Source organism: Poecilia mexicana, unplaced genomic scaffold, assembly GCF_051168715.1.
Source record: "Poecilia mexicana isolate PSO_F unplaced genomic scaffold, ASM5116871v1 scaffold_2, whole genome shotgun sequence".
NCBI lineage: Eukaryota > Metazoa > Chordata > Actinopteri > Cyprinodontiformes > Poeciliidae > Poecilia > Poecilia mexicana.
Genome location: NW_028263371.1, coordinates 12,383,897 through 12,399,176, shown reverse-complemented (window position 1 = coordinate 12,399,176; position 15,280 = coordinate 12,383,897). Strand labels below are relative to the sequence as shown.

The 15,280-nt window shown below is 41.9% G+C and overlaps 1 protein-coding gene across 1 annotated transcript in view; it reads left to right on the top strand.

Annotated features, from left to right (window-relative positions):
• The window catches only part of sema5ba (sema domain, seven thrombospondin repeats (type 1 and type 1-like), transmembrane domain (TM) and short cytoplasmic domain, (semaphorin) 5Ba), a 216,325-nt gene that overhangs the window by 131,419 nt on the left and 69,626 nt on the right, over positions 1 to 15,280 (top strand). The window contains exons 6-8 of the mRNA XM_088010933.1: positions 6,251 to 6,313; positions 7,049 to 7,147; positions 7,248 to 7,461. Of these exons, the coding sequence (XP_087867059.1) occupies positions 6,251 to 6,313; positions 7,049 to 7,147; positions 7,248 to 7,461 (376 nt within the window). The remainder of the gene's footprint in view (positions 1 to 6,250; positions 6,314 to 7,048; positions 7,148 to 7,247; positions 7,462 to 15,280) is intronic.

The window sequence follows — 15,280 nt, the reverse complement described above, 5'->3', positions numbered from 1 at the left end:
CTTAATTTACAGACACAAAGTAGTCCATAGCACTTAAAAACCAGAACTAAAACAAAAATCATAAAGCACATAAACACTTATTCCAGTGCTTATAAAACCTCGAGGTACATGTTGTGTCGTTCCAGTTGACAGGACTCTAACTTTGAAGTCGTTTGACGCATCGAAACGGTGCATAAATTTATACAAGAACGAGGCGCGAAAAGAAGGGACGTCGCTCATGACTAACATTTGACTTGCAGATGTCCGTCTCGGCAGCCTGAGCGCTGCGTCCTGATTGGTTACTTGTAGCTTCTTCATTATTCTTCATTACAGCTTCACTGTAGTTACACCAGTAAGCCATGGCATATAAACAGGGACACTTTAGCATCACGTTAACATGTTAAATCTAAGTACCACTGCCAAAACATTAGCTTGCATCATCGCAGAGATCACTCCTTGGAATATGGCATGAATATTTCACTTTACTCTCCACGTCCTGAACTCCCTGATGTACCCGACTTTTCCGCCTGGTTCCTTGATTTTTGTGATGCTGTTTTTCTCGTGCAAATGTTCTCTAAAACATCTGAGGCCTTCACACAGATTAAATCACACACATTTGATGACAGTAAAATACTGCCTTCCTAAGTTACCCTGGATTTTATTTTGAAAGTTCCCCTCACATTTATGCTGCTTTTCATCGGTCCATCTCGTCGAAGTTGCGTTGAATTTTATGGCTTAACATGACATAAAAATATTTTAAAATTGTAGAAATTACGATGTGTGGTTATGCATCATAAAGACAAAAAAAAAGTATGTGCCATTTTTCCACAGCTGCAATTATTCAAATGTCATCTCATGGAACGACTTCAGAGATCACACACAAGTCCCATTTTTTTATGTTTTTAACTCAATAAAATGCTGCTATCAATTCATACGGAGGCAAATTAAATGGATAAAGGACAAAACACTGTGTGGCTGCATAATTTCCCTTCTAATACCCTTAATGAGAAAACTGATGGGAGCTATTCGGAAAATAAATATCCTGTTAAGTACGAGTTTCAGGTTGTTTCCAACCAAAGCATATTTAAACTCTTTTCTAACTGCTGCATGTCATCTGGTACGAGAGCGTGGACATCTGATTGACATCACTGCAAATGAAGGGATGGAAACTCAGCTCACCAGCTGCCTTTGATTCGTCTATTCGTTCCACTAAACTTGCATCGACCTATTGTACTTCTCCAATGACTTCATGTAATTAAATCTGACTGCGTGCGACGTATTCAGTGAAGTCAGTGAACGTGGCCCGTTATGTGGTGGAAGGAAAACATGCAGGAGAAATCACACACAAGCTGTTAGTTCAGCAACAAACCATGCAGGTCAACAAGCGAAGGAACGAACCAGAGTGAAGGAAAGCAGGAATGAACATCTTTACCGACTTGACAGGGGGATCAAGATACGTAAAAGTTTTTTAAAAAGTTTATAATGATCCCATCTCTTTTTGTTCATTTTATGTGTGATTATTAAAACTAAAAGCACCAGCAAATTATTCCTACTCCTTAAACTCCGTCACACAGTTATCAAAACTCCAGCTACTCTTCTTCTGGAGAGAGAGTCTCCAGCAGCTCTTCACACCCGGACTCCTAAAATCATTAGCCGTTCTGAAAATTAGCCGAAGCTCAAGAAAGCATCTGAGAACTTGCATACCAAAGCAAGTGTCTCTGTTTGTTGTGCCTTAAAGCACTTATGCTGATTTTTTTTTTCCTACTTTGCACTTTCTTAAAAACTATTCTTTGTGAGACTTATGTTCACTGTTTATATCCTGCATCAGTGTCAAATGTGTTTCTTTTCCAAGTCGCTGGTGTTTGCTTGTGCTATTTTTAGCCACAGCATGCTGTGCTGTGTCAGCGTTTATAATTAAATCTGTCTACTGCAATTAATTGGAAAATTGCTCATTTGGATTCTATTGTAAAATAGCATTGTGATTTCCTTCCCCTTAATTTTTTTTCTTATTTAATCTGTTTATAATTAACAACATATGAAGAGATTTGTCTTTGAGTTATTTTTTTTTTAACCTGATTTTTAAATCAACGCGATGCAAATTTATGCAGAAGCGATCTGCTCCCTGCCTGCTTTACAAATGACAGCAAATAAACGAGAGCCCCGACAGAAACACGGACTCCAGAGCCTCGCTTCGATTCATTCAGCTGGCGGCCGGCGGGCCATTCACGTTTTTCTGGAGCAGGAGGGAAGGAATTCGAGGCAGAGCCTGGTACTCTCCCAGGCTGTGTGTGTGTGTGTGTGTGTGTGTGTGTGTGTGTGTGGGGGTGTGTGGCTTTGTTCCAAAGCAACGTGAAGAAAGAAGAAATGAATTAAGAGAGGAGGGACGGGGAGGAGGGCGGCGGTTTTTGGTGAAGGTCAGCGGGTTAAGCCGACGGGGATTCTTGTAGATGGGGCCCCGCAGAAAGAGATGGTAACGCTCCAAGCTGTGAATCACCGGAAAGGCATCCGTCTCCTTCTGTGTGTGTGTGTGTGTTTACGATGACGTCATTCCATTAGTCCCCTTGCCTGACAGGCGCTGACAGACGGAGGTTGTGGAGGAGCAGTGTTTTCATTTCAGCCGGCAGATTGATGCACTGCAGCGGAGGAAGAAGAGGAGGAAGAGGGGAGGGGGCGGAGCCGCGCTCTGATTGGCAGGTGCCACGCTGCTCGCTGAGCTCTGGGTGGAAACTGGATTAGAGGTTGTCGTTGACGGTCTGCGTACTGTTCAGAAGCTGCAGTGACGTGATCAGAACATGGACACCCGGTCAGACACTCGTGCCGTTTCTTCTCGTCTTCCCGTTTGGTTTCATTTCAAAGAGAGCCCATCCTGTGACGCAGCCGGTTTCCTCCTCCTCTTCAGCCTGGAGGAGGTTAATTGAAGGGACCTGCAGTGGGAGATGGGAGGATGAGCTTTAACCGTCTGCATGGGTCAGAGCCCACCGCTCTGATGGCTGCAGGAGCCACGTGTGGCTTCACCACGCTAATGGATCTGTCTCAGACGCACCTCTAACCTACACTCTTAACGACGGTGACAAAAGTTTCACTTGTCGTTTTTCTTATTTATTTTTTTAATTCAGCCTAATGTATTCAAGCACGGCCGAAACGACTTCAGTCTGGGTTTCCTACTTTTCCTCCAATTCTTGGTCTCTTCAGGCTTGGAGCGAGATAAAAAGCGTTTTTGGAGGAGGAAGATGTGAAGCAGGACTTCAGATAACACACACACTAACTGAGACTGATAACGTCTGAGCAAATGGTTGGTTTAGAGCAGGGTGTCCAAAGTGTGGCCCCTCCTCGGGGGTCATTTCAAAGTGATTTCGTGCGGCCCTCGAGTGAAATACAAAAATGGCACAAATTTGATTTTCCAACTCGATGTTGAAGACAAAAAAAAAAAAGAGTAAAATTTGCACAAATGTGATGCCTTTCAAAAAGGAAACGGATGCATTCAAGTTTTTTTTTTATTTTTAATTGGAAGATAGGATAGAAAGCCAGCCATAGTAAATAGTTCAGCAAACATCTGGTGACTTTTACTCTAGAGCAGTGGTGTCCAAATCATTTTCGTTTTGGGCCAAATCAAGATCATGAATGCTCTTAAAGGGCCGGTTGTGCCAGAATGTTTTGATAAAACCTGATCACAAACTGTTAAACTATCAGTGAATTCTTCAAATTAAATATTACTGAACATTTTTGCAAGAAAAATCAAAGTGTTTGTGGCACTAATTTGGAAATATTTGCGCTTATTTATGACGATAAATACAACTTTTTATTATTCACTGCATAGATCATGGACCATAATCTGACGTCTACTAAAGTTTTTGACAATGTTTGAGAAAAATCTAAACTAAACTCCCAATCATGTATTGGCGCAAAAAAAGTGCAGGGTTTTGTTGATTTTTGCATGAATTTCCACGATAATTCTCAAGAAATTTTAGGGACTTTTGATAGAATTTGGCAGTAAACAGACAAGAACTACATTTTTTTAAATTGATAACATGATATTTAAGCACACTTAATGTTTAGTGTAGAGGGCCACTTAAAAAGCTATAGTGGGCCAGGTTTGGCCCATGGGCCTCGAGTTTGACACACGTGCTGTAGAGCAAACCTTCGTAGTAAACTCAGCTAAAGAAAGCAATTATTTCTGAAGAAAGACAAAATAATCCAAAGATATTACAAACGGTAGTTTTGAAACTGTGGTGTTTCTGTTTCAGAGAATCTCTTGTATTTTCTATGTTTTGGACTGGAAGCAAAAAAAAAAAACATCCCCAGAAGATCCTGCTTGCTAGTGGATCTTAGCCTGTTTCTAAAATCATCAAATTGCATTTAAAATATGAAATTACAATCCTTAGAACAAAATGTCAGTCAGAATATGCTTAAGAGCAAGATGACTGGATATTCCCAGGTCATGGACATATTCGTCTTGCTCATTAGTTTGGGATCTGCGGTATTCAGTTTGGTATTTTTACTCGTTAGCAGCAATTTATGCAGATGCTAATCACCTTAAGTTTAATAATTTCCCCGGCTGCAAGGAGGGTTGATAAATTCCTTGGACTGTGATACAAAGGAGACCAATGTGAGCTGTTTATGTGCTCCACAAATTAGAAGCTGAGCATTTCATGCCCAGAAGAAGATTTTGTTCCATTCAGAAATACATTTAAAGTTTAAGCAGACTTTTACAAAGCAGAGGTTCTGACAATCTGCCTAGACAGATTTAGGCTGTTCTGCTGAGCTTTAATTAAAACCGAAGAAAGAGAGTAAGAGTGATATACCTGCAAGACACTGTGGGGGAAAACAAGAGTTGAGTACCTCAAGGCTGCGCACACCGAATGTGTTAGAGAGGAAGTCCAGGATGAACAAGGTTCATTTATTTGTGTTTTTATTGAAAAGCATTTGTTCTGTGCTTGAAGTTGACCCATCACTGCCGGGCGTCATTAATTTTGAAAATTGTCTTTGACCACCTGGGAGAGTTATCTGCTTAGGTAAGACGCATAGGGAGGATGAGTTTTGTTGGCAAACTGGGTAGCCATGTGTGGAAACCCTCGAAATACAAACACCTTTTATTGTTTCTGTGTGCAATAATCTCACACAGAAAAATGTAGAAAAATACAACTTTTAATTTGACAAGAGACAGGAGCTCATACCATATTGTCACCACGACATCGTGACAATTTTAACAAATATTTAAATAACATTTTATTTTTGTACAAGTTACTCACCCCAGCTTTAATGATCAGCGTCTTGCTGTTTCTGTGGATTGTACATTTGACTCTGAGGTCCAGTTCTGGTCACGGTGCTGAACGAGGAGCCGTGTTTGTCTTGGCACCACATGAACAGGGTGGATGGAGAGGTAAAACAAACATTTGGAGAAATGAAACAAAGTGTGTCACGTTGGGTTGGCCAAATCTCCATAACAACCTTTAATATTCACCGAAATGCTAACTGGCTACTTAGGAGCAAAGCCAGTGAAAAGCTACGTCGTCAAATGTGAGCATGTGGCTTTGCTAAGCTATGCTAGCACTTCGGTTAAATTACACTAAGATTTAGCTCTAAACTAATGTGTCAAACTGTAAACACAAACAGCGAGATGATAAGCTACACTTTAAAGTTTAAGCTAACCCGCTCTGTCTGGGCCACTAAGGAGACGGGCGGGTGGACCGAGGCCAGCCACACACACAGCGTGGGCCCTCTGGCACCTTTTCATGCCCAGTTCAGGCCAAACCAGCACCATCTCTCAACCCACTTAACGGGACCCAGCGCAGCTCCTGCGGCCAGCAACCCTGTGTGTGCGCATCAGCATGTTTGCACTGCAGCTGCCGCCGCCTGCATCCATAATTAAGCCCAGCACCTACTGTAACGATCAACAGGAAAATAATTGGCTCGTCGAGGCTGACCGTGGAAGAGGGCAGAGGAGGTGAGTGCTGCAAACTTTTTCCAGAAAGGCGGGGAAGAAGAAGGAAGCCATTGACATGCTAATGCAGTCCTCAGCCCTTCAGCTGCCTCGTTGCGCGCCTCGCCCTCTCCCCTCAAATGGGCTCCTTGCTAGCAAGCCAATCACAACGTGTACACAATAAACAAACAGCGCGGAGGTTAAAGTCTTTTCAGGCGTCGTCTTTAGCCTTCCTGAGTCGCTAGCGAAAGTCAGTCGTTGCGTAACTTTTCGAAGTGCCTCGGGGAAGTCCGCGCCGCCGCTTCTCGGCCTCTTTCTCACCTCTTTTGTCATCTTGTGTTTGTTTCCTAGGCGACAGAGTGGGCACCGGATGAGGAAACCAGGAAGTCGTGTCAGAGCAAAGGCAAAACAGAGGTAACCTCAATCACGCCCCCAATTACAGCGCTCCGTGTCAGCGCGGCTCGCGTACAGCGGGGCCATTTTTTGATATCTTCTGCCTCGGTGCTTGTTAGTCTCTCGGGGGGTTCCTCGGCAGAGGAGCGCCATTTCGAAACCTTCAATCAAAAGTTGTTTTTCTCGACTTTATAAGAGAGGGAACTCAGATGGGAAGGGGAGGGAAATGTCTAAGAAAGCGCCCATGGGGACATGTTGGGACACTTAGAGAGGACGTCCTTTGAAAAATGCCCGAGAGCAGCTGCTGAGTTCAGTTGCCTCCTTCGCATTGTTTTGTAGGAACTGATTGCAAAATCATATGCATCTCCCACTGAGCCCGTAAGGTGAAGATTGAAACCAGATGCACAAAACTATTTTCTTTGCTCAATTACCTCACTTCTCTGCAGCGAAAGGCCCATAAATCAATGCCTCGCTTTTGTTGGAAAAGAATTTGATTCTTTGTGCCGAACAACATGCAGTTGACTTGGAGTCTTTGTCGATGCCACAAATAAACTGCCATTTTCTTCCAAACTAGCATTCATATGTCTCAACAATGGACCCGCGGGCGAAAGCTGCAAACGCCACATTCCAATTTTGCACCAGGAAACCCGCTGCATTGTTCTCCTTAGCAACACGTCCCATGGCATCTAGTGAACCGATGCAGATTTCACCCCGCTGTTACCGTTTTTAGACGTTCATTTTCATCTCTCTTTTTAGATGGAGTGCCAGAATTACATCAGAGTCCTGCTGGTGAACAAGACCGAGGTCATGACCTGCGGGACCAATGCTTTCCAGCCGCTATGTATCAGCAGAGAGGTAGAGCGAGGAAGTAGCTCTGTATGAAGTCGGTGACATCACTTCCTCCTCCCTCCTGTTGGCACTCGGCTTGCTCCTCGGTCCTTTGTTTCTTTTCCAGGTGGGCAACATCAGCAGAGTGCTGGAGCGCGTAAACGGAGTGGCGCGCTGCCCGTACGACCCTCGCCACAACTCCACGGCGGTGGTAACCGAAAGCGGGGAGCTCTACGCCGCCACCGTCATCGACTTCTCGGGTCGCGACCCCGTCATCTACAGGAGCCTGGGCGGCATGCCGCCGCTGCGCACTGCCCAGTACAACTCCAAGTGGCTCAACGGTAAGAACAGTACTATGAAAGTGTCTTTCAAAAGTATTCATACACCTTAAATATTAAACAGCAAAGTTTTTTTTGTTTGTTTTAACATGACTAAACTTACATGAACACAAAGATGAAATAAATTTAAATACTATAGAACTAGAACAGAGAATCACACAAATTCTTGACAATTTCCCACAGTTATGTTTTTTTCCCGTTTAATCTAAACAACAAACTTCAGTATATTTTATTTGGCTCAGAAAAAAAGTAGTCTAGTGACGTGGCAGGAAACGGGTACATTGTTTTTAGCATCTTTTTACAAATATCTGGGAAGTGTGGCAGGCATATGTTTTGTTTCTTTCTTTCACCCCGATGACCCTAAATGCAAACCAGTTCAACAATGTCTCCTTTATTAGTGAATAGAGTCTAAACAACATCACCCAGACCAAGAAAACACACCAGCAAGGACATGTCAATAAACTAGAATATTATTGAAAAGTTCATTTTCACTCAGTTCTCTAGGTGGAAAAAAGAAAAAAAAATCTAAATTGAAATTGCTAGCTGGTCCGGTGGTATTATCTCCGCCAGTATTTCACAGACTCAATGTTTAGTGATTGTCTTTTACACCCTGACAGAAATGTAATCTCTGCAGACGTATCATCTGATACTTTCCAAAGCCTGCTGGATTCCCCGGTAATCCGCACAAGTTGTTTCAACAAACCTCTGAAAATTCCTGCCGTTCCTTCAAACATTTTCCCTGGCCTCTTCGGCGCGGCGGACGAGGCCAAGTCCGCACTTTCGCTTCCAAAACAATTGTTTCTTGTTGCGGCGGAGGCGGACCTGTCCGATAGGGGTGTTTGCGAAAGGATTAGAGAGACTGTTTTGGGCTCAGGTTAGGTACGGGACTCAGTGGGATTTATGAAATGGAAGAAACATGGAATGCTGTCTGTCCTTCAGGGGTTCGTGTCAATAATCTCTCTGCTGCTGACGCCGGGTCTTTTCCTGGGACAACACACTGCAGCAGCAGCAATTTGTGCTCACACATGTCCTGAATTCAGCAGAAATGTAGATGTGAGTCTGATTCCTGTCCAGTTTTCCTTCACACATTCTGCAGTAACACAAAGATACCTGTACAGTAAGTATGCAGGTGGATTGCCTGATTGCTATGTTGTATTTTCCTCTGTCTTGTTTGCTCACTTTACTTGGAAATCAGCTAAAACTCCTCAGAAAACAATGTGGACAATGCAGCAAGACTGATGCGTGGCATTATCACTCTGCTTTCATCATGGTTTAAAACATGAATTAACAAAAATACTTGATTAGCAATACCCCCTTCACACAACTGTATGTCTATTTTTTGTGTGTTTTAATTGCATGTCTTTTGAATAAATCAAATTCCGTCATCCCTTCCTCATAGGAATGAAACTGCAGCATTAATGTTTTGACCCATGCAGCCGCAGATTGTTTTAGAAACTTTATGGACATCAGATGAATCAAAATCAAAATTCCTGTTAGTGCTACTTAACATTTTGTGACGATGTTATATCTTCATCTCATGCTGTGCTATGCAGACTCTCAGTCTGTCTGATGAAGCCTCACTGACCTTAGCATGCTAAACGCTTGGCGTAGTTGAATGACAGCCTGTCCTATTTTTGAGTTAATTAGGCTCATAATTAGAAACATTTTCCACCAATCGTGATTCGGCGCCTAATTGGTGAAAGTGCTTGATGATTTTTATCAACCTGATGAAATTCATCAGATTTTATCATGATTTTTATCAATAACAAAAAGAACAAAGTAAAAACTGTTAAAACGCTGTGTTTCAAAACACAATGTTGCATTAGCCTCAGAATAATACCGTCTGACTGTTTTCTGTCTTTTCACAGTTTATGTTGAAATCTTGATGCTCTGCTTACAGCTGAGGATTTTCCACTGAATTCATAAACGCCATTTCCAATTCAGTTTTCTTTAAAAGTCACCAGGTTGTGATAATGAATGAAGCTGTGAAAGTTGTGCTAAACTCCTGTTTTTCAGTGCGGATGAAAGATCACCTGATTAGGATTGTCAAGGATTAAAAATCACACTATTTTATTAATAGTGTTAATAAAATAGGTAGCTGACGTTGTTTCACAGAGATCTATGAACATAGAAGCTGCCGACTCGCTTCAGTAATCACTAAAGTAAGCCACAAAAAAGTTTTCAAACTGCTCTGTTTTGTTTTTTTTTAAAAAGTAAATTTAGCTACAAAGATTGTATGCTCTTATTTGTTGGTTTATTTGCTTTATTTGTCAAAATTCAGAACCACGGAGAGCACATTCTCAGTTAGGCAACTGTCATATGGGCTGATGAAAATATTTCTGAAGGTTGGGGTAGAGTTGCATGAAGGTCCTCGGCATTTTTAGCTTCATTGACAGGGTACACTTAATCTGGTTCAGGCAGAAAAAGATGGCAGCTGGAGCCAAGGAGACGACAGCAAGTATCACATCAGCAGAGTTTAAAGACCAAAACCGGTTCCAGAGTAGTTTGGGTGGAACCACTGAAAATATATCTTCCACTTCCTGTATAGGATGGAGGAGGATATAGAAGTTGATGTCCAATGCATAAGTCATTTTTAAAAAATTACTTTTTTCACTCGAGTTTTAGACTGTGAGGGCAAATCACGACTCTGAAATCTCTGGACCCTCTTGACAAAGCTTGGCTCTCTGCTTCCATAGCTGGAAAAAAAGCTTCACAGTCGCAACTAAAGATGGATGACAGGAGAGGCTGTGAGTTTGTGCGCTTATCGCAGAGGATGGATGGCGGCGCTGGATGCAGAGACGACAGACCGGGGAGTCAGTGAGCGATATAATTATTCTTCGCCCCACAGAGAGGGTGAAATTACGGCACACAGCATGCGTCGCCCCGCGCAGGGCCTCACCATGCAGGTGAGAGTTTGTCACCGAGTATTTAGACGGTAATCAGGCGGCGTGTGGGTAGCGGCGTGTGGGTAGCAGCTGCGTGCGCATGGCTTTAAAACCGCACGCACGAGCAGAAAGAAAGAAAGTACGTGGAATGATTCGAGACGGAGGAACATGAGCAACAACGTAGATAACGTCCCAATCAGCGTAACCGTGGCTGGATAGGCAGACAGTTAAACGCACATGTTGGCCTCCATCCGAGCGCGCAAAGCCTGTTTTTTTGTTGTTGTTTTTTTTTTTTGCTTTTGTGCTGGATACGGCGTCTGTACGGATACGGGGTTCCCGGTGGACTTCAGGGTGTGAATGAAAATCTCATTTCCAGCTCTAAGCTCTGGCTGGTCCAGGAGAACCGCAGCGGGTAGGGAGGCCGGGGGGGAATCCTAGATCTAATCTATTCGTTCCCTTATTGGATTGGTAGTCTGCCAGGTGCTGACCGACTGTTTTCTATCAGACAGCTGAATGTCACAAAGAACTTTGGGGCCTGCCGTCAAAAACAATATACTTTTTTTTTGGGCAACACTTCAAAAGATGCATAAACAAGTTTAAAATTAGTGATGGGGCTACATTAAATCGCAGGACCTGTAATTATTAATTCACTGAATTTAATCAAAAACCATGCATTGACGAGCAAAAATCAACCCCTAGTAGGCAAAGAGAAGCAGTTTTTTTTTAAATCCATCATTGCTGTTGATGTCGCTTGTGTGTCAGATTTATGGCCGTACCAGAAACATGTGAAAGCAAAGGTTCCGGCTCCAGACATTTGTATGTAAAAATCAAATGCAGTTAATTGTGTCAGAGTTTTTTGGGGGGTTTTTTTGTCACACATTAAAGTAATAAAATAATAGAAATTAAGACTTTAAAACAAACGTAAAAATAAAATAAAGTAATGCCTCACATTTCAAAACAAACAATTTTATTTAATTCAAGTGCATTTACTAAAATGTGGGTGGAGTAACTTCCTGTGTGGAAAAAAAATGCTTTTACCAAAAATTGCTGCTGGGTCCAACTATTCGCTCCTCATATCTTACACCCACTTTAGCTTTCAGGACAGCCCCAAGTTTGTGCCGCTATCATTTTAAAGATATAAAGAAATGTTTCTAGAGGTCATCAAAGGTCAACCAGCGCCCCTCCCACCGTCTTCAAATCAGACAAAATGGGTGTCACAAACGTTTGACACCCATTTTGTGTGATTTGAAGACGGTGGGAGGGCCAACTTCACTCAGGTTACTAAATGCCATGCTCTCGATCAAATGTTTCAGCACCTTTGGAAAAGGGATTTGCTAGTATATCCTTCACCGTAGTTAAGAGTGATCATAGGACGGTTCTCCACCTGAAAGTGGAGTGATTGTTGCTATAAAGCTGCATTTCAAGCCCAGCATGCAGATGCACTGACACATAAATGGTTTATATGTCCAGATTTGAGAAAATTAGAGTGGATTTTGTGGAGCATGAAGCCTTTCATGTCATTGAAGTAAGTACATTTCTCTTAATGTGTTGCTGTTCTGAATAGTGTGTGTGTTTTGGGATCAAAGGTGTAGATTTAAGATGGGCCTTTTCGCTTTTGCCCCGATGTTACTGTCTTTTTTTACACTAAAGGATCAGATTAGAGCCTGAGAACGACATTATAATGTGCCACACGTGTCTGAAAGTGGTCAGACAAGTATTGGATGAAATCATAAAAAATTTGGTAAATCATCTTAGTTTCAAGCACACAGCATGCCAGGGTGAGTCAGCATTCATCAGTGCAGGCAGCACAGCAGCACATTAGACATTCATTCCTTGCTGATTGAAGATTTCATTATTAAAGTTAAAGGTTGGGTTTTCTTCTGAAGGTATGTAAGCATTTAAAAATCCTTAGACTTCAAGTGTGATAAAATATTGATTTACGCTGCAGTTACTCACACTCAACCTCCACTCAGCTTTCTCAGAAGTGTCGCTGACGCATGATGTTTGCCTAATATGAAAACAAAACATGTCGAGAACTTCTCTTATTTCTATAGTAGGTGAATATGGAGAAAGAGGAGATCTTCCCACCTCAGAACTGAACTTTCTTTGTTTTGGAAACAAAATGCTGACAGGCTTATCTTATCCGCTCTCAGGTCAGAATCTTCTGCCTCACAGTGGCATCACAGGCTTGAAGCAGACTTTTTATTTTTTGCAGCGTTGTGCACAAGGACAATAAAACTCAATAACTGAGCAGCCCTGTGTGAAGGTGGTGATAAATCCCCTCTGCCGCCAGACCACCAGTGAATGTTGCCAAGATATTATTTAATTACACAGAACTGACACATTATTATAGATAAATTTCACCAACTGCAATTTTGGAGGGTTTGTTGTAATTTTTTTAAGTGTATCCATCCATTTGGGGTGGTAACATCCTCCGAGGTCAACGGGGGAGAGACGGTGTGTATATACCGGATGGCCAATCCATTACAGTGGAATAGACATAAATATGACGAATAATGCTGCACGCACAAACTCCCATCCTAAGGGGGATTTAGAGGGGCCAATTTACCTGAGATACCTGTTGTTGGATGGTGAGAGGAAGCCAGAACACACTATTATACGGAGAGAAGATGCAAAGTATCCGGGACAGATAGTACGGCCACCAGCTGTACTGCCGTGCAGTTCTGGATGATTTCTATACAAAGTTTGCTTTTGAGTTAAACATGATCAGACTACAATGCAAATTTCATTATGTTTTGTATTTTCCCCTGACATGCAGTTTCATTTAGGTGACAAATTTCACGCTTAATGCACTTTGTATATAAAGTAAAACAAATGTGCGTGTGATGGATCACTGCTTTTGTTACAGCAACGCTTCTTGGCAACAAATTTGAAAGCTTATTTATTCCCTTTAAAAGAAATAAAGTAAATATTTATTTACATTGGTACATTAGCTTGTGCCAATGTAAATCCTCCACTGTCCTTTCGGGCCAGAGCTTTTAGCTCAGCTCAAAGAAGCCAAGTTAAAATTTTTTGACCCAATTTTGGGTTAAAAATATCCAACCTCTTTTCCCAACAACATTTGGGTTAAAGCTGCAATACGTAACTTTTATAAAATGTTATTTAGATTTTTGTTAAAATGGTCACTGTTGTAATATCAGACAGATAATCTGTGAAAGGATTAAGCTCCTCCCTGAGCTGCTGTTGCCCCACAGTTCGCTCTCGGTCAAAAACAGCCGATCAGAGCCAGGAGGAGTGTCTTAGCGCTGCCACTCAAGCTCGTGTACATGCTGATAAATTCGCCAATGCTGGCGAAGCAACTTACCGTTTCAGGAAAAACATTTACCTAACATCATGACGCTGGCTATAGGGAAGTAGCTTTAGCATAGCAGAGAGCAAAGTGGAAAGGGTTTTGAGCAGTGTGTATACAAGCATGATTGACAGCGCTAAGACCCGCCTCTTGGCTCTGATTAGTTGTTTCTACTTAGCACTGGCAGCACTCAAGATAATCTGTTTTATGTTATACTGTCGCAACATTGTCATAGTTTTAACAAATTTATTTAAAAAAATACTTTCTATAAAAAAATATTAAAATATTTTTATAAAAAGTATTTTTTATAAACATATTTTAATATTTTTTGTTGTGTTTTTTCTTTAAATAACCCAGCAGTTATTTAGCTATAAATAACTGCTGGGTTATTTCTTTTAAAGAAATGAATGTGTGCATTCATTTTGTCGTCTTAAGCCACAAAGCATTACTCATCTGTTAAATATAAATGAATTATGCTGTATATTCTTTCAATATTTTCCACATTTTCCTGTTAAGTCGCCTTTGATTCAGTGCTGCTGCGTCTGACCTGCAACATTTCCTGACGTTGCTTCCCCAGCGCTTCACCGGTCAGGCAGGAGAAATGGGTTTACGGCTCAGCAGGAAGCGCCTGTGCACCTTTCTTATCGTAGTGCAGAACATGTCATCTTTTTCCGCTCTTTGCCTGACGTGTATATTGTGTGCATAAACACAAAAAACTCTAAATCAGGCTGAGCGATTTATTTTGCTGAGCTAATAAACACATAAGAGGAAAGCAGAGTTTCAGCTAGCCTTCAGCCTCAGGGAAGGAAAAAGTGATGCTTCTTGTTGATCTTCTGGTTGCGGTGACTCCATGTTGGCACTAATTAACCCTCTGTAAATTACAATAGTCTCAATTAATCCGTTTTTACTGTAGATACCGTTACTAAGTGACACCTTTGACTGCTTTGTCTAATAATGATAAATGCACTCAGTTTGTTTTGCTTTCAATGCCGCGTTTCCTTGTCATTATTTAGAACACAAACTGGGAACAAACTGATTAGGACGTTCACTTCATTAAACCTAAACTGGATAAGTTGATTAGATTACCTGCTAAATTAGCCGGCGCTGCTTAAAGACCCCCGCTCCACGTTTCTGCAGAGTAATCAAAGAGGGAGAGAGAATTATAAAACTTGATTACAGCTTTTTTTTTAAATAAAAAAATGCATCCCTCCTGCAGCTGATTACCTCTTTGTTCTTTTTTTTTTCTTTCACACCACAAGTGGTTTCATCAGCACCGCAGTCCGAAAAAGTGGCGGCGAATTGGAATTACGCGACCGCTGCCCTCCGGACGCCAAAGTTGTTTCCTCCCCCTGCTCAGTTTCAGACGCTTTGTATTAGACCAAACGTCCTGCCGGCCCCGGAGGTTCACTCCATCCTAATGGTTAACGGGTTCCTCCCTCTCTGAGTGTGTGTGTTTAAATGACTCTGTTGCAAAATCAGCTAAGTTATTATCGTTTATTTGCATGTATACATGCACAAATTAAGGTTTTTATAATTTTTCTGTTGCTGCTCTGCACGTGTCTGACTGGGATTCCAACAAATAGGTCCCGGTGGTGAAGTGAGGCAACGGCAGCTCAGTCGTCTTGTC